At 34.0% G+C, this 18,052-nt stretch overlaps 1 protein-coding gene across 5 annotated transcripts in view; it reads right to left on the minus strand.

Annotated features, from left to right (window-relative positions):
- The window catches only part of LOC128991043 (sex determination protein fruitless-like), an 87,753-nt gene extending 71,086 nt beyond the window's left edge, over nucleotides 1-16,667 (minus strand). Inside the window, exons 1-2 of one of the 5 annotated variants that reach the window (XM_054413759.1) lie at nucleotides 15,823-16,658; nucleotides 12,894-13,506 (exon numbers count right to left, since the gene is read on the minus strand). In XM_054413759.1, the coding sequence (XP_054269734.1) occupies nucleotides 12,894-13,469 (576 nt within the window). In that variant the 5' untranslated portion in view covers nucleotides 13,470-13,506; nucleotides 15,823-16,658. Of the gene's footprint in view, nucleotides 1-12,893; nucleotides 13,507-15,822 lie in introns of all 5 variants that reach the window. The other 4 variants (XM_054413761.1, XM_054413760.1, XM_054413758.1 and 1 more) reach the window with 4 other exon arrangements.
- Between the last annotated feature and the right edge of the window lie 1,385 nt (nucleotides 16,668-18,052).

Here is an 18,052-nt window from a genome sequence, read left to right on the forward strand (position 1 = left end):
CAGCCATTTTTTAGGCGCAAAAATGTATTTGTTACAAACGTTACTTGCCATATTTACGTTGAATATACAAATCACAACAAGAATGCACATCCAAACAACCAAAAACTTGGCATGGCGTCGGCAGTATTTCTTGATAGGCCTATAGATATAAAATGAAAAATAAAATTTCATTAGTGTTAAATTCAAAGTCTAAAATTATAAATTTTGTATATATTGACACAAAAATCCGTCATTCGTGGGGAAGGGGGGCGTTCCCCCTGTTTCCCGCCCCCCCCCATAATCCCCCTCTCTAGAGTCCATTTTCAAAATCCAGTTACGCTGACCAACTTATTATTAACGGTTTAAATGATAATTGTAGTTTAACAACTGTTTCTTCAGTTGAATGTAAACCACCGTCCGATTGTAACAAGAGACTGAAAAGTATATGAAAATGTATTTTAAATAGGATACTTTTTTGACAACTGTAACCCGATTTAGGTAGGTAAATTACACCTTATAGTGTATATCTAAAATCAACAAATTGATTGTATTAGTTCTATTCACCTAATAACCGTTCTCTACAAACATGGTCTTGAAAAGGTAAATGGGCATTGCAGGGATTCATTTTGTACTACTCTGTGAACTAAGTACAGTGGGGTCACGCTCGCTACTTGGGAACACGGAAAACTAAGACCTTAACTCTATTTATTACTTCTCTGTGTGTAGAGCTATCACTTGTGAAATAACTGTTAGTAGATCTACATGGGCTCAAAGAAAACAGCCAAACGTTTTGATTCCCTCCACATTAAATAGATTTAAAATTTACGTATTTATTGAAATAATTTTTTTTAATTGTTTGCGAACTACCCCAAAGCAGAACGTTTTAAACTTTCTGAAGTTCGAATACGCCTATTATTAATTACATTGAATCACTTTGGTTATTCTATGCGTTCTTCCTCACAATCAATGCACCGAATATTGACGCTGCAGCCTTCGTTTATGTAATGAATAACAGCGTTACTGTTTGCAGAATGGGGAATTTTATGCTGATAATAAAGTTGTTGACTTTCTACAGAAATATTTTCTGCAAATAAAAACAACTTTATTAATTTGTTATGTAGCATTTTCTGCAGAGGCTTATACAGGTAAAGTGTAAAAAGGGCCACATGGCACTAACTTTGCCTGTAAAAATAAATAATTCTTAATAAAAAATAAAATATTTTTGCCAGTTGTGCAGACTGGGCTTTCTGCAGCCCTTTCACTGTCGCCCGTAGTTCTGCTTTGGGAAAGGAAGATTTGGATACAAAGCGGAAAAGACTGGAGGGAACCAGCCAGCCCAGCCAAAGAGGAGACCTCTGAGATCCCTCAATGCATTAAGTTGCATTGTTCAACGCCAATTAAGTTCAAGTTTTGGAGCACTAAAGCCCCTTCACAACAATTAATGTGGCAAGTCAAAATGGGCAGGCCATCCGTTCTCACTTCAGAAGAATAAATTGTACTTTGTAAAGGGTTGCAAGTCAGCCAAGCTGGACTTCCAAGTTTATATCAAAACTGAAATTGATTGAGTAGCCAAACCGTCCAACGTCAATAGCCTGCTGGAAGCATAAACATGTACATTGATGAGTTTGTTCATTAATCTGTATACGGTACTCCTGATGGAGTAATTAATATCTGATAACGGTGGGCCTACACAGATCATATAAACAGTCAGTCCTTTAGGTCACTAAATTGTGTTTGAAAGCAGAATGAATAGGCTACCCGTAACAATATTAATTTAAGATTTTTTTAATAGAAACGGACTTAGGGTTCTAAGGCTATTGTATTTAAAAAGTATAACTGAGAACTTTTTTGTCACACATAGTTCTGATAGGTAATCATTTTTTTAGCGAATTTCCCATATTAGGAATAAGCTATTACCGTAGTACTCATGGTAAGACCTGGACCCGGGACCAATTAATTTTTTCGTATTGAGGTCCCTAGAGGCCAAATACACCATCCGTTCAAACTCACATATATATTTATATATGTGTCCGTTAGCACGATAACTTGAGCAAAAATTATCCGATTTTGATGAAATTTGAGATATAAACGTGTAAACCTACATTTATTCAAACAAGTTCGCGAACCAGCATGATCAAAGGAGCTGGGAAAAGAAGGCAATGTACATTCAAAGAGAATGCTGCTGACACCTACTGGTGCGATAGCGGCAGATGCCTTTGGGCTGAATAGGAAGGTGGTTGGCTTCATTAGTGGCCATTGGGTATTCCGTGGACATTTACACAAGATGGGAATTCAAGTTGAAAGCCTCTTATGTAGGAAATGTGGAGAGGAGGAGGAGACAGCCTTCCTCGTGATATTTATGTGCCCAGCCCTACAAGGTCTGCGCATGAGATCCCTTGACGTAAACTGGAGATAAAAAGGAAGAACGGGTCACCATAGTCAAAAGGATCTCATGGTTCACAAAGAACCTGGGATTTGACGGAGAATGAGGACCTGTGAACGAGGGTGCACAATAAGCTGTTCCAGCTGCGCTGCAATCCCATGGTTACTTGTAAGCCTAGCCCTCTATAAAAAAAGAAAAAAAACATGATCGGAATATGGGAACGGGGATTTAGGGGTAAAAATTGGTTTTTTCCCATTTTTGACGCAATAAACATAACATTTTGCAATTTCTTTCCAAACCATTTTGTAGAGCTTAAAAAAACAAATAATTTAGTCTATTGAAGCGTTACTATGCGCCTAATAGTTATACGGAGAAAATTCCAAAAGATGGTAAATATAAAAATTCTTCTGTTATTCTTATGGAGAATAAGTAGGCTACATTAAATGTAACTGTAGTAGTTTGCTTGTTTATGAACATATTTTGATCAAATTTGGAAAATGCATTTATTTCTTACTAAACTATTAACATAAAAAAAACAAAAAAAACAAACAAAAAACACATACCGTTGCAGCAAACCTAAGTACTTGTTAAACTAACTATATTTAAATCTTCTATATAAATAAAATTAGAGTTTTGTCTACTCAAAATTATAAATTTGTAGGTTATTTTTACGCTTTATAGATTAAGCCGAAAAAAGTCTCATCTCTATTTCTGTCTGTCTGTCACGGCCCAAGAGGCATTGTACGCGCCGTTCTCCTTAAAAACGAGAGTACCTATCAAGATCCAAATCATTTTAATGTATTCACTGGATTGGCGAGAGTGTCTTTAGCCATTAAAATATGGCCTCTCTACTTTGTAAATAAAATGACGGGCGATTTTTGTCAAGTTTTCTCCCAATGTCTATCACATAATCGTCTATAAAATAACAAACAGCTGTTCCGATCAAGATTATTTTTTGTAACTGTCAATGATATGTTTACATTAAATGTTGTTTACAAATACGGAAAGTAAATAAAGAGTCGTCTTATAACACTTAAAACATATATTTACGCTTATACTGTTACTCACAAGACGGTAAATATACAAAAAAGATGGTAAGTAGTGATCGATTTTGATTGGACACTCCAATCATCATCAGACCCAATAGGCAAATGTAGATAGATATTTTTTGTATATTCACTGTCTTGTGAGTAACAGTATAAGCATAAATATATGTTTTAAGTGTTATAAGACATCTCTTAATAACACGTACAATGCGGATCAAGAAGTTGTTTACAAATACCGCAAACATTTCCGATCACGTTTTGAAAGCCAAACCAAGTGAGATTAAAAACGATTTTCCTTAAATTAATTGCAAGTTTAATAATGTGTATTGTAACTGTAAATGAAATTTAAGATTCTTTGTGTATAAAATTGTTCTGAAGTTTTCATAACCGGAAAAAGGACCTTGAATCAGTGTTGTATAGGGCTGGAAAATTTACATTTATTAAATCATTTTTGCTAATAGCTTACTAACAAGGTTTCCACTCATTGTCGGAGTTTCAATGGTGGTTGTGTAAAGTGAGAAATCACAACTGCAGTGGGTGATTGTAACAGAGGTTTACGGAAAATGCTAAACTCGCTTTTTCAATGTGTCACTTTCGGTTTCTACTCACCGCTATGTGCTGCAATCGCTGGAACATACAGCACATAGCCTGTATCTTGGGTACGTAGGCTTACCCAATTATTCATAAAAACCTATTTGACAACAATCCTTGATACTGGTACTCGTCCCTAGAATACACGGCCTACCTACTTAGGAAATCAAATAAAAAACATTCAAAAACCCAACATTGTGTGATTTTTTAGATTTCCTTCTAATGTTTACTGCATATACCAACATCGTTTAGAGAATACGTCACCTACTAAATGACAACAAGTTGTTGGAAAAGGTTGTTTTGTTTGAACTGTCACCGATATGTATTTTTTCTTTCGATATACAATTTCGAGTCAAAAATATGCTGGATTCAGCCTAGAACATCTTCAGCGTGATATCAAGAAGTGTGCATACCTTCTTGGACTGTGTAGAGTAACTTTATAGCTAATAGAAGATTTTAAATATAAAACTACAAGTTGAATACTTTACACCCCAAGCTTTTATAGGTCGATGTAGTGTGTCACGCAGTTCAAAATTACCTCGAAAATCGAGAGTTCTTTTAGTAATTATCAATGTTTTCAAATTTGAATTTAATCATAATCCCTGGCAAATACAATGAACCTCTATTTTTTGTATAGTTTATTTATCAATTTATATGAAAAACAATCAAGAACAATTCGAAAAAGTCGAGTGGATCAAGTCATCAGTGTTTACCAGCGTTAAAGTCTCTACACAAACCTGATACAACAAATCACGAAAATATTACTTATACAACAATGTAAATACCGAACATCTCCATAATTGCAACGTTTACATTTTACTATTCCCTCCATTGTAAACAAACACCCAAGTGTTGTACTGTAGTAGGCCTACACAGCAGCGATGGCGGCCGAGCGATCGTGTGCGGCAACGTTTTGTCTCCAGTATCAAATTTGGTTAGCGACAAAGACTGGCGGACAATTCTGCATTTTTGAGTGTACGTCTGTTGGTAACGCAGTAATGTCCTTACTTCTCAGTGTTTCACGGAAAGGACAAAAGCACCTTTAATAATGAAAATGTCAACCGGAATGTGTAATGGTGAGGTTGAGGTAGTATTTTAACTACTTTTAACCATACTTAAGGGCTATGTGTCATAGATCTATAAAGAATTTTTTGGCTTGAAACTGTCAAGATACCGTATTTGCGAAGGTTTATTATATAATAGCACCACCATAGCATCAGCATATCTGAAAATATGCAAACCACCTGCTGTTTTTTATATAAAAAGGTTTCAATTGACTAAGATCCCCAAGCGTAGAACGGGCCCACAGCTAGTAGGGAATAAATGTGATATTTTTTAGGAGACATTTTAGTGTAAATCCAATCAGGCAAATGGAAATTCGCTAAGTCTGCAGGTTTGCAGTGGCGGGGTATTTACCGGGGTATTGTACGGTTATTGGTACGGAGAAAATTGTTCATTTAAAATTCCCATGTTATTCTTATGGAGAATATTGTAAAATATTGTAAGTTTTGTTGGCTTGTACATGGATTTTGATCAAACTTGGCAGATTTTTATTTTATACTAAGCTATTAATATTTTGATAAAAAACACACTTTATTAGTTTCCCTGTAGAAAGCAAACCTAGGTATAACTTAGTATAAAATAAATAAATTATACCAAGTTTGATCAAAATATATCCATAATCAAGCAAGTAAAACATTTTACACTACTCTCTATAAGATTAACACAGGAATTTTAAATTTAGGGCCTACAATTTTTTTTTATTTCCTTCGTTACCGGGTCTATCCATATCAAAAGTGATCCAACAGGGGTCGTTGCTTGACCAAATTTTGAAAATAAATAATATTGTTATCCTAGATAACCTCTATCAATTCTGGGTTCAAAAGTGATTAAAAAATTTTTTATCTCTTTTAGCGAATTTCCCATATAGGGAATAAGCTATTACCGTAGTACTCATGGTAAGACCTGGACCCGGGACCGATTTTTTTTTTCGTTTTGATGTCCCTAGAGGCCAAAAATACCATCCGTTCAAATTCATATATATATATATATATATATTTATTTATATATATATATTTATTTAATACCTAAATAATATGTAAAATAACATGAGTACCCTTTTTTTATATTCTTTTTTATTTAATAAATCACAACATGTTTCGTCTCTAAGGACATTTTCAAGTGTGTTAACCTAATTTCAAACAAAAATATTATGTTATGAATAAATACAGCTGTTAATTTTGTTAGTACCTATGTGAATGAATGTTTAGTTGTTGGTTTTTCTAACACTTATAATTTTGTTAAATATAGGATTAGTGGTTTGTGTGTGTACTATATTTAAAATGTTGTTTCTGTCTTCTTTGTAGTGTTTATATATGTGAAAATTTTCTTTTATGTTCATTTTGGTTCCTTTGTTAATAATGTCTAGTATGGTAATGTTTTCGTTATAATTTTTGTATGTATGGTCTGTAGAAAGTATGTGTTCTGCAAATGTAGATTTTTGTGTAGTTCTGTTGTTTGATTTAATTGCTTGAATATGTTCTTTGTATCTACTTTGAAAATTTCGTCCTGTTTGGCCAATATAGAATTTTGAGCAGGAACTGCAGTTTAATTTGTATATGCCTGATTTGTCTTTTATGTCTGATACGTTGTTGTTTGACTGTGAAAATTTGTTAATTAAATCAAATGAATTGTTTCTTGTTCTGTATGATAACTTATAATTTTAAACAGAACTACACAAAAATCTACATTTGCAGAACACATACTTTCTACAGACCATACATACAAAAATTATAACGAAAACATTACCATACTAGACATTATTAACAAAGGAACCAAAATGAACATAAAAGAAAATTTTCACATATATAAACACTACAAAGAAGACAGAAACAACATTTTAAATATAGTACACACACAAACCACTAATCCTATATTTAACAAAATTATAAGTGTTAGAAAAACCAACAACTAAACATTCATTCACATAGGTACTAACAAAATTAACAGCTGTATTTATTCATAACATAATATTTTTTTTTGAAATTAGGTTAACACACTTGAAAATGTCCTTAGAGACGAAACATGTTGTGATTTATTAAATAAAAAAGAATATAAAAAAAGGGTACTCATGTTATTTTACATATTATTTACTAATATATTTATTTATATATATATATATTTATATATATATATATTTATATATATATACTAGCTGACCCGGCGAACTTCGTATCGCCTAAGTTATAGGTTTCCCCTAAGACAGACCGATGGAAAGAAAGTACCGTTACGTTTAATTTTCAAGATGATCTCGTTCGCATCGCTCAATCACGTCCTGGTTGAAGTTCGTTCGCTACGCTCACTCACCTTTGGGTTGGAGCTCGTTCGCTGCGCTCACTTGCCTTTAGGTTGGAGCTCGTTCGCTACGCTAACTCGCCTCCAGGTTAGCTCGTTCGCTACGCTCACTCGCCTCCAGGTTGAAGTTCGTTCGCTACGCTCACTCACCTTTTGGTTGCAAATTAGCTGTTGTCATAAATGTAAAAGAAATAATAGTGCTGCACCCTGTTGGTAATCCTTGTAACTTTAATGCTATTGAACATCATAGAACAGAACCAACTTGTTTAATTGAAACAGCTGTTAAGATTCATTAATTCCATTTCTCATAAGGTTAACATGGGAAACTCCAGAGCCACTGGGGCGGAGCCCTTTTAAGAATTTCGAAACGGGAAATAGTTAACGTCCGATTCGCATACCTACAGAATTTACATACCAAATTTCATTACGATCGGTGAAGTCGTTCCGGAGGAGTTTGCAGACAAACACTGTGACACGAGAATTTTATATATTAAAAGATATATGTGTCCGTTAGCGCGATAACTCGAGCAAAAATGATCCGATTTTGATGACATTTGGTACAAACATGTAAACTTACGTTTATTTGAACGAGTTCGCGAACCAGCATGATCGGACCATGGGAACGGGGGTTTATGGGGGGTTTTATGGGGTAAAAAAGGGTTTTTTTGATTTTTGACCCAAAAAACATCAAATTTTGCAATTTCTTTCTAAGCTATTTTGTAGAGCTTAAAAAAACAAATAATTTAGTATATTGAAGCATTATAATGCGCCTAATGGTTACGGAGAAAATTACAAAAAATTGAAAATTTAAAATTCCCATGTTATTCTTATGGAGAATAAGTAAACTGTTGTAGTTTGCTTGTTTATTAAAATATTTTGCCCAAATTTGGAAAATGTTTTCATTTCTTACTAACTATTAACATTTTACGTAAAAAACACTTTTACCCTCCCTGTTGCAGCAAACCTAAGTATGTGTTAAACTGATTCTATTTAAATAGGGATAAATGTGATAATTTTAAGGAGACATTTTAGTGTAAATCCAATCAGGCAAATGGAAATTCGCTTAGTCTGCAGGTTTGCTGCGGCGGGGGTATTGTTACTTCTCCGGCGGCCATTTTTCTTTTGCGGAACACGCAAATTTTTGCTCATGTTTAAGGGTTTGCGTTAACTTGCAAAACTCGGTAACCATGAACACTAGAGTGATGAAACAATACCCCCGCCGCAGCAAACCTGCAGACTTAGCGAATTTCCATTTGCCTGATTGGATTTAAACTAAAATGTCTCCTGAAAATATCACATTTATTCCCTATTTAAACAGAATTAGTTTAATGAGTACTTAGGTTTGCTGCAACAGGGAGGGTAAACAAGTTTTTTTTTATGTAAAATGTTAAAAGGTACTGTGGTTTAGTAAGAAATTAATGTATTTTCCAAATTTGATTAAAATATTTTCATAAACAAGCAAACTACAAATCGGTCCCGGGCTTAGGTCTTGAGACCTACAGTAATAGCTACTTCCCTATAGGGAAATTCGCTAAAAAGCATTTTAATCTGGAAGAAAAAGCCGAAATATGATGTTCACTACATATTTATTGAAATATGTATCAAAAACAGTTTTCAACCCATCTCAACATTTCATAAGAAAACGGAAAATTGGAAAACGGCGTATTACCATTGGAACGAATAAAATCTCAGACTTGATTTTTTTGTGTCTGTAGCAACTCAGTAGAACTGTTTGTAGGTATTTCAAATGTCAACCCTGAGACTTAATTCCTTAAAAAGTTACCATTTTTCAAAAACTGAAATTTTTCAAAAAATTCAAATTTTGAGTCTCAATATCTTTGTTGGAACAAAGTTTAAAAATCTGAAATTTTTACCAAAAACCCCTCTTATGGTTGTTATACTGGTGTATAAATTTAATCTTTGAGATTTACTTTTTAGCTAAGTTACAGTTATCATGAAAATCGGAAAAAACCCATAAGCTCGGCCAACGACCCCCTGTACTGTAGGTAGCCTAGCTTAATTTATAGGTGTAGGTAATTATTTTATTTAATGTAAACTTACCTACTTTAAAGTAATGTAGGTATAGCTTTTTCTTGAAATTTTTTTGTCTTTGTGAAATTAAAAAGAAAACTTTTTCCATGTTATTTTCATTCAGGTTCGCACATTTTTTTTTCAATAAATATTTTTAGCTTATTTAAATTTATTGAACTACTTTTATTTTAATAAAGAATATTATAAATTTCACATAAAAAATCTGTTTGAAGGACAAGTTCTTAAAGAATTACCGGTACCTATATATAACTTTTTTTTTTACTTGTTATTGTTTTTTGTTCTACTTTGAATGTGCTAATTAAGAAGTTTGGATATTTCTTCATTCAGTTTGGGGATGATGTTGTTGTATGTCCTTCCAGTGGTTGTTGTCAGTTCCAAGAGATTTAATTTTCTCAAAACTTGTCTTTCTCATTTTTTTTTAAGGCGGTTGTTGGTCCTGCAGGATTTTTATCATGGTCACTGATGTCAATCAACTCTGCCACCCACCACTGTCATACACACATGCAATATAGAGTCTTTGGTATGAAGTGTAATTTGTACAGCTTTTGATGTTAAATGAACTTCATATTCAGTTGCTAGTGAGGTCATGAAGCACCTAACACTACTACTGTCCAGTGTACAGGAATAAAACAATGTAGGGTAAGCTTCTTGTTCCAGTGCTAAGATCCCCATTTCAAATTTCAATTCACTGTTTTTTTTTTGTCACTGTTTATCTTTAAACAGTTCTCAAATCGGTCCAGGAGTTTGTCGTTGTAGTGTTGAGCGATTTCTTTTCTGTTATGAAAATTATTTTGAGAGTTATTTTGTTATGAAATTTTTTGTTTTGTGACTCATTTACGACTTCCTGTAGGGACTGGAGACTGCATCAGTTCCTACAGAATATGAGTTATTCCTTATCAAAATACCATAATAGGTCTAAACACTTTTTTGATTTATGTTACAGGATAAGGTACATTAAATCTGAATGGAAAATCAATTTTATGACCTCAAAATGAATAGGCTAGAATTGACTAAGTTTTATTTAAATTGAATTATGAATAAAACTTAAAATTCAGCAGGATTTTATTTATTTTTAGTACCGTACCTACATATAGGGTAACTTAATTTGTAATTTGGGTACAAATCTTAAGTTATAAATAGGCCTATGTTTCGGATTTTTGAAATGTACATTAAGATAAGTTTACATTTAATAAAATAATTAGCTACACCTATAAATTAATCTTTAAGGTAACAACAGTACTAGCCGCGTTGGTCAAGCTAATGGGTTTTTTTTGCAATTTTCATGATACTGTAACTTAGCTTAAAAGTAAATATCAAAGATGAAATTTATACAGCCAGTATAACAACCACAAGAGGGGTGTTTGGTAAAAATTTCAGATCTTTAAACTTTGTCCCAACAAAGATATTGAGACTCAAAATTGGAATTTTTTGAAAAATATCAGTTTTTGAAAAATGATAACTTTTTAAGGAATTAAGTCTCAGGGTTGATATTTGAAATACAAGCAGTTCTACTGAGTTGCTACACACACAAAAAAAATCAAGTCTGAGATTTTCTTCGTTCCAATGGTAATACGCATTCAAAAGTTGAAATTTTTCCGTTTTCTGATGAAATGTTGAGATGGGTTGAAAACGGTTTTTGATACATATTTCAATAAATATGTAGTGAACATCATATTAAGGCTTTTTCTTCTAGATTAAAATGCTTTTTGTTTCATCACTCTAGTGTTCATGGTTACAGAGTTGTGCAAGTTAACGCAAACCCTTACATGAGCAAAAATTTGCGTGTTCCGCAAAACAAAAATGGCCACCATAGAAGTAGGTACCTAACAAAAGAGATAAAAAAAATTTTAAATCACTTTTGAACCCAGAATTGTTATAACTTAGGCCTAGGTATCTAGAATAATAATATTATTTATTTAAAAAATGGTCAAGCGACCAATTATTATATTTCTGGATCACTTGATATGGATAGACCCTGTAGGCCTAAACGTAGTATGTTTAACAACAGTGCTGAGGTTTAATTGTGTTTAATTCGATAACAGTCAACTAATAATCCACTGGAATATTATGTTTTGTCGTACACCTACAAAATTGACTTTGTTAATATACGTCAGGGTTGCCACCCCTCCCGATTTTGGTTCCTTATGCCCGTATTTTAAGCCTATGTTAATCCGGGGGGGGGGGGGAAGGGGGCCATGTCCCGATTTTTACCAAACCTAAGGTGGCAACCCTGCTACACGTACCGGTATGTGTAATTTATCAAATTCTTAGCAAATAGGCTAACGATTATCGTCCCGTCCCTTTTATTGGGTGCCATAAAATACCGTACTACGGAAAATTCGGTTTGGGGACACAACAAATGATAATAGTCTTAGTGAATACGTGATAGTAATGTCCCACCCAAAATTAGTCACACCCTAATATTTGTCCAGATACTATCTTAGCCCACAATTATCGTTTTGAGTAACACGTACAACGTAGGCCTACTGTACAACAATGCTAATAATTATATTGGCTTAGGCCTACCTTCAACAAGTGATCATCACAGCCACTGAAATATGCGTTGAGATTGAATTTAGGATTTAGAATTAAAATAGGTACAGCGCAAATTAACATATCGTAATAATTTACAAACTATAGCCTAATAAAACGTGAATCTTTCGTCGTATTCCTACCTGGTTATCACCAAAGTATAACGTGTCCTAATGATAACTCGGTTAATCACCATAAGTTAACTTGTCCTTTGTAAAAACTAACTTTAATCGATTAATACAACGTGGTGTTTATAACACAAACTGAAATAATAGATATTTACAGTGCATGTTAACTACCAAAGCCTCCTGAAAGACAGAACCGACACTGTTTACTTGTGCCTGCAGAATCCTGCCCGTAACATGTTGCATGATCTACGAAAATGCTAAATATAACTTTAAATAATTAGCCTATAGGCCTAGGCTATTACCTAACAGGTAGCCTAGGTAATGAAATTGAGAGTTATCATGTTGTTCTACTCTTAGCATGAGTTTAAATTGTTTCGTGATTTTAATATCGGCTGACGCCAGAAATTATTGCGTGGGGTTCGTGTTACCTACGTTAGGATGATAGCTGTAGAACGACTGACTGCCCAGGGGGGCTTTTTGAGCGGTTCTCTCACTACCGCCCCTGGTGTCGGGGTTGAGAACCACGGTCATCTCCTCCATATGACGTCACTACATCCAGCATTTGTTGCGGCTTTTGCATGATTATTTGGGATAATCGTGAAATATCACCCCCAGAAAAAATCTGACACGTTACACATTCAATAATATATCGTACCTAGGCTCTGAGACGACGGAATGACTGCAGCCAAATAACATTAAATAAAGGTTTACGGTATACATCCTTAAAATAACAAATTAATTCCTAACCCAACCTTAACCATCTGGTAGGTCTACCTTTTAACTTAGTAGCCTAGGTTTATATTTAGTTTAACATTGAAAACCACGTACCTGAGAGGGCTCTGAGTACCGGTCACTACCCCCGCTACCGACACCCACAGGCACTGTATTAGGAACGGCTTCGTCACTCGGAGACCGTCTTCGTTTACGCTCGGGAGAGTTGGGCCTAAGCTGCCTTTGGTCTGGTGTTCTTACCATAGGCCCCACAACATTTGTCAGTGGCAGTGGTTGGTTCTCGTCAGCTCTTGAGCTATCCCTAGACTCTGTTAAGCCACGAATTTGCAGAGCAGTAGCAGTCTTAAGTATGGATCCCAAATCCTCTTGTCTTACGTTAACTTCACCACGATACATAAAATCCAGCAATATTTCCATCTCTGTCGCAGTCACATCTTTGAGGAATATTATGGGGTGTGGATGTTTATTTTGCAATAACAGTTTTTCAAAATAAGGACTACATGCTGAGAGAACTATTTGGTGTGCTTCAATTCTAGTAACATTGTCATCCAGGGGACCACAGTTCACAGCGAGTGTCACATCCACTAAATTTCCCTCTACATAGTGTTTGGTGAACACTTCACTGAGGTTTGACTTATGGTTGTTCCAACGAAGACAATACTCTTGATCCATTTTTCTAAACTTCTCCAGTTGCAAGAACCTTCAAAACCTAAAACATAGAAAGCAGACATTTTTGAGAATGTGCAAGTTGCAATTATTAAGTCAGATTAAAAAACAAGCTTACAGTAACTTGACTTAAACCTCCTTAGTGTTAATGTTTGTAAAAATCTTTAAAATTAGGCATAAACAGGTACTTTGTAATCTTAAGTTTAGTTTTCAATAAAAATAAGCCTCAACAGACTTACAAGCTAAGTTATATACTACTTTTATCCTAGGTAACAAGGTGAGTTAAGTTTTTAAAACACATTTTACATTTGTGCCTACCCAACAATAGACTCAAACATTTGCGCAGCAGCTAAAAAATAAATGCATGGGGGTCCTAAGTTTAAACCACTGTAAGTTATTATTAACTTGGTATCTTTATTTTAAGGCTATAATGAGGTTTTTAAACAATATTGGTTTCAATTGAATTACTGCAGGGAAATGTACATTGTAAGCTACAAATAAAAGGAAATGGTGAGAACCAAGACTTTTCAGTTGAGAGAAGAAGTAGCCTACAGTGTAACATGATAAGAAGACCCTCGATAACAAGTCACCCTCAATAACAAGTGTCATTTTCAAATTCCATCGAATTTATTTTATCCCAAATCACATGTTAACTTATTGCAAACCTCAATAAGGAGTCAAGCCTTGATTACAAGTCTCATTTAATAATCCCCATGAGAGTCTTGTTATCAAGGTTCTACTGTAAGTTACTTACCGGTACGGTTAAATAATATAGGCCAACTAAGACATCTGTTATTGACCAAGATTTTCAGTTCCACCCATACAGCCAGCATTTAAGTTTTAACTAGGCCTATTTAAGTTTTATCACTTTTACTCAGGATACCGAAACCCCGGTCTGACAGGCCCATGGGAATTTTCACAAACGCATGTTGGCAGCACTGTTTACACTTGGAGGGATTCCATCCCCCAATACCTTCCCCCCTACCTTTTGATATAGGCCTATTGTTTGTTCATTTTGCGTGGGTGCCGTAACCTTGACAGGTTGTATGTTAATAACATGCCCGTCTCAGAAGCCCAGCGTAAGTGTATTATAAAGCGGGGTCTCACAGGCCCAGTGTTTTGGTTTAGGCCTATGTGTTTCTAAGCGGGGTCCATTATTTTCAAATGGAGTATCACAGACCGGGGGTTTTGGTCCTTTAGCGTCAGCCTGGGTAGGGTTTTGGTATTAGTGTTGAAGTAGGCCTATTTATTAGTTGCTAGGTCAAAGGCGTAGCATTTGAGCCAAGTAAACAATAACTTACTTATGTTGCATTAAGGCCTAACTTATCTTAAAGCAATTGTCAAAATAGACCTAGGCCTACCAGTTAAATTACAAGTAAGTTAACTTTAAGTTTAGGTCTATAGGTTAATCATATAATTATTTATTATTCATAACTGCATATACATTTTGGGTACAGTTTCTTAACTGGGCTATGCTAATATTGATTGAAACTATCGAATTAAAAATATTGATTAATAATCAATATTTTTAAATATTTTTATTATAAAATAAAACTATCATAACCTAACCTAACCAACCAAACTGGCTGATGGTGAAAAAATCGCATGAAGGTTTAGTAATCGAATCGATTGTTTCAATCAATATTAGCATAGCCCAGTTAAGAAACTGTGCCATTATGTTCTAAGGCTACGTGGAGTAAATCAATTAAAGTAATCTTTTACCAATAGGCCCTACTTATCAGATTAATTTGTCACAGTAACTTAAGTTAAATAGGCTAGGCCTAAGTTAACCTTTTGAAGTTAATTTAATAGAGTAGGTTAAGTTTAGATTTAGCCTATTTAAAAAAGAAAATAAGAACACAGATTAGATTTGCATTTATAAAATGCAAATTAAACCACTCATCAAGGAAGAGGGTCTATAGTTGTGATTCAGATTCCATCATAAGCCAGAGGGCAATGAACTTGTAAAACAAGATATTTGACATCTAGACTAGACTTTGTATTTATCTAGATATTACTCATTCAAAATACTAAAACATTATGACGTATATGAATCGAATACTTAAAGAAGAATAGTAATACTACTTTTTGTAAATTTATTTGTACGATAAAAGAAGATACAAGAATACATTTAGCAATCGTTCAGGTTTAAAATAATAGGCTATAGGCTATTATTATGATTCGCCATTTTAGTGTTATTCTGGAATGCAATGCTATGATTTACTCAAACGGAATTCATCACCAGGACTAAATTGGGTTCATATTGTAATAAAATACTTCGCTAAAAATGTCGTATGACGATGGCCAGCATAACCATTAAATTACATGAATGATTTTAATTTTAAATAATAAATCTTACCTTTAGGCCCAACTCCTCCATTTAACCCGAACACCGCTTTTCCAAAACCAGTGTTACAGCTGGTATGATCAATGATTTGGCTCATATTTTCGAATTGGTTGGTACTATATAAAATACTTAGCACTTGTTTGCTAAGTAAAAAAATTAATCGTTTTTAATATTGCTGCACTTTACAATTAATTTGAGAAGCCATAACGCTTCATGCTAAGTTGGGGTTCTCTTTTAAATATACTGTATTCATCGATTGCGGTTATTTTTATCCAAACTAATAGCCACAAAAAGAATGATAGTTTAATTAGAATATTGATAGTTATAAACATTTTAAACGTGTAATGCCTCTAATTTAGCTTTGTGACTAATTTAAATTGTGTGTATCATTAACAATACATACTATTTATACACTTTGGAGCAAATTAATTTATGTGACCATAAAATGTTTGATCATTGGTTATAAATTTATAGATAGTCAATGGTTTTTCCCAAAGCAAAAATTTTTTATGACGTTAAAAGTGACTCTCACACAGCGTCATAATTTGTTGTTGTTATATAATAGAGTATAATGAACTTGTAAAATGGCACATCTTATTAACTTTCTTTCTTGTAGTTTGAGAACAGCGTAAATTCATTGTATCAAACGACTCACTCACGATATGCAGGCTCTGAAGCGCAACATGTTTGACACATTTAATTAAGGATGAACTTCTATAACAGTTTTTACGCCACACTACATTATTTTGACGAACTTCCCACGCAAGGATTTAGTCCAGAAAACAGCTGTTTGCCGCCAGCTTATTCAAATGGGGTTTCATTGCGTACTACTGTGCTGCAATGAGTTTTGCCGGACACCAATCAGCTGATTATACTGTATTTAGGTGGCAGTGAGTGGTTATAAACAAAAACATAACCTCTATGACTAGTGATTTTTAGTCCTTTAGTTGGTGGAAATATATAAGGATTTGTACGGATTTAGTAGTATGGCGTAAACTATCGTACGTAACTCGTCCAAAATGTGTGTACCGGACTCGTATGGTAATCCCGTACTCGACTTCGTCTCGCACGGGAACGACCACACTCGTCCGGTAAACACTTATCTTCAGGACTAGTAACGTAATATACTATTTCAACTATATCACAGTTCAGTAAATTATTTTGAGTTGTTTATATAACTGCAATTTTGTGGTTACTGTAAAGATTACATCACAATATTTACATCCTTCTTCAAGAAGTTAACAACATATGATACTCGTATTATCTTGTGGGTGGGTGGAGGAATACTGTCGACATAGCTCGTATTCCCAGTAGAGTTTTCAACCGATGATTTCCATGCATCAGAGTTAGAGTGTATATATTGGCACTAAGTAGTGTTCTCTCGGAGTTAACCCAATCAGTTGCTTTTGCTTTCTTGGTCATCTTGGTGAAGATACCAAACTTGAAGAATTTTGAACGGTAAATGGGTAAATATCCCTCTCCAAATAAGTTTTGGCAAGGTATTTTTTAACAGTCTATTTTAATATTTGTTTATTTCAATATAGGCATGGATCAACTCGATTTATTAGGTACTGCAATGTTTGTTTCTACAGTAACCTTTGTGGTATAACACTGATATTCTTCTGTAACTAAGGAAATGTAGGTTTTAGCTAGCTTGTAACTTGAAAACATACTAAAGAACACAGCACGTCCTAGTAAAAGTTGATATGTGTAAATGTTATGCTTTAATGAAGGGACATTAATCTGAAAATCATTCAGCATACAATCATATTTTTTAAGATAACTTCTAAACATGAAATGATAATGTGTGTATTTATAAACCCTTGCTGGATTGTAAAACATAATACAGTCAAAGTCTTTTTTTATAACTAGTCCTAGCTAAGTTGTATAAAACAATGTAAGAGAAGACACTCTTCTATTCTAAGCTAATCTAAGACTAGGTTTTAGTTAATTTCTATGTAAGGAAGGAATTAACTACCTATTACTTTCCTATCACACAATGTCTAAAAGATAATTATTAATATTTTACAATAAATGCCGTGTTATAAAGTAACACAACGGGCTATAGAAATATTAAAGCCCTCAACAAATTCCACTGGTATTGTCATTTTCCTCAGTATTGCTATTTTAGGTTAGGATGAGTGTGTAGAATAACCTAGAATTTTACAAAAAAGAAGAGAAAGAAATGCTCTGTAAGTGTCAGAGAAGTTGAAGAAAAGACAGAGTCTTGTTGTACCAAGTA

The sequence above is a fragment of the Macrosteles quadrilineatus genome, unplaced genomic scaffold (genome assembly GCF_028750875.1).
Source record: "Macrosteles quadrilineatus isolate MER2022 unplaced genomic scaffold, UCM_ALF_1.0 Scaffold_3__2_contigs__length_128488019, whole genome shotgun sequence".
Classification (NCBI taxonomy): domain Eukaryota; kingdom Metazoa; phylum Arthropoda; class Insecta; order Hemiptera; family Cicadellidae; genus Macrosteles; species Macrosteles quadrilineatus.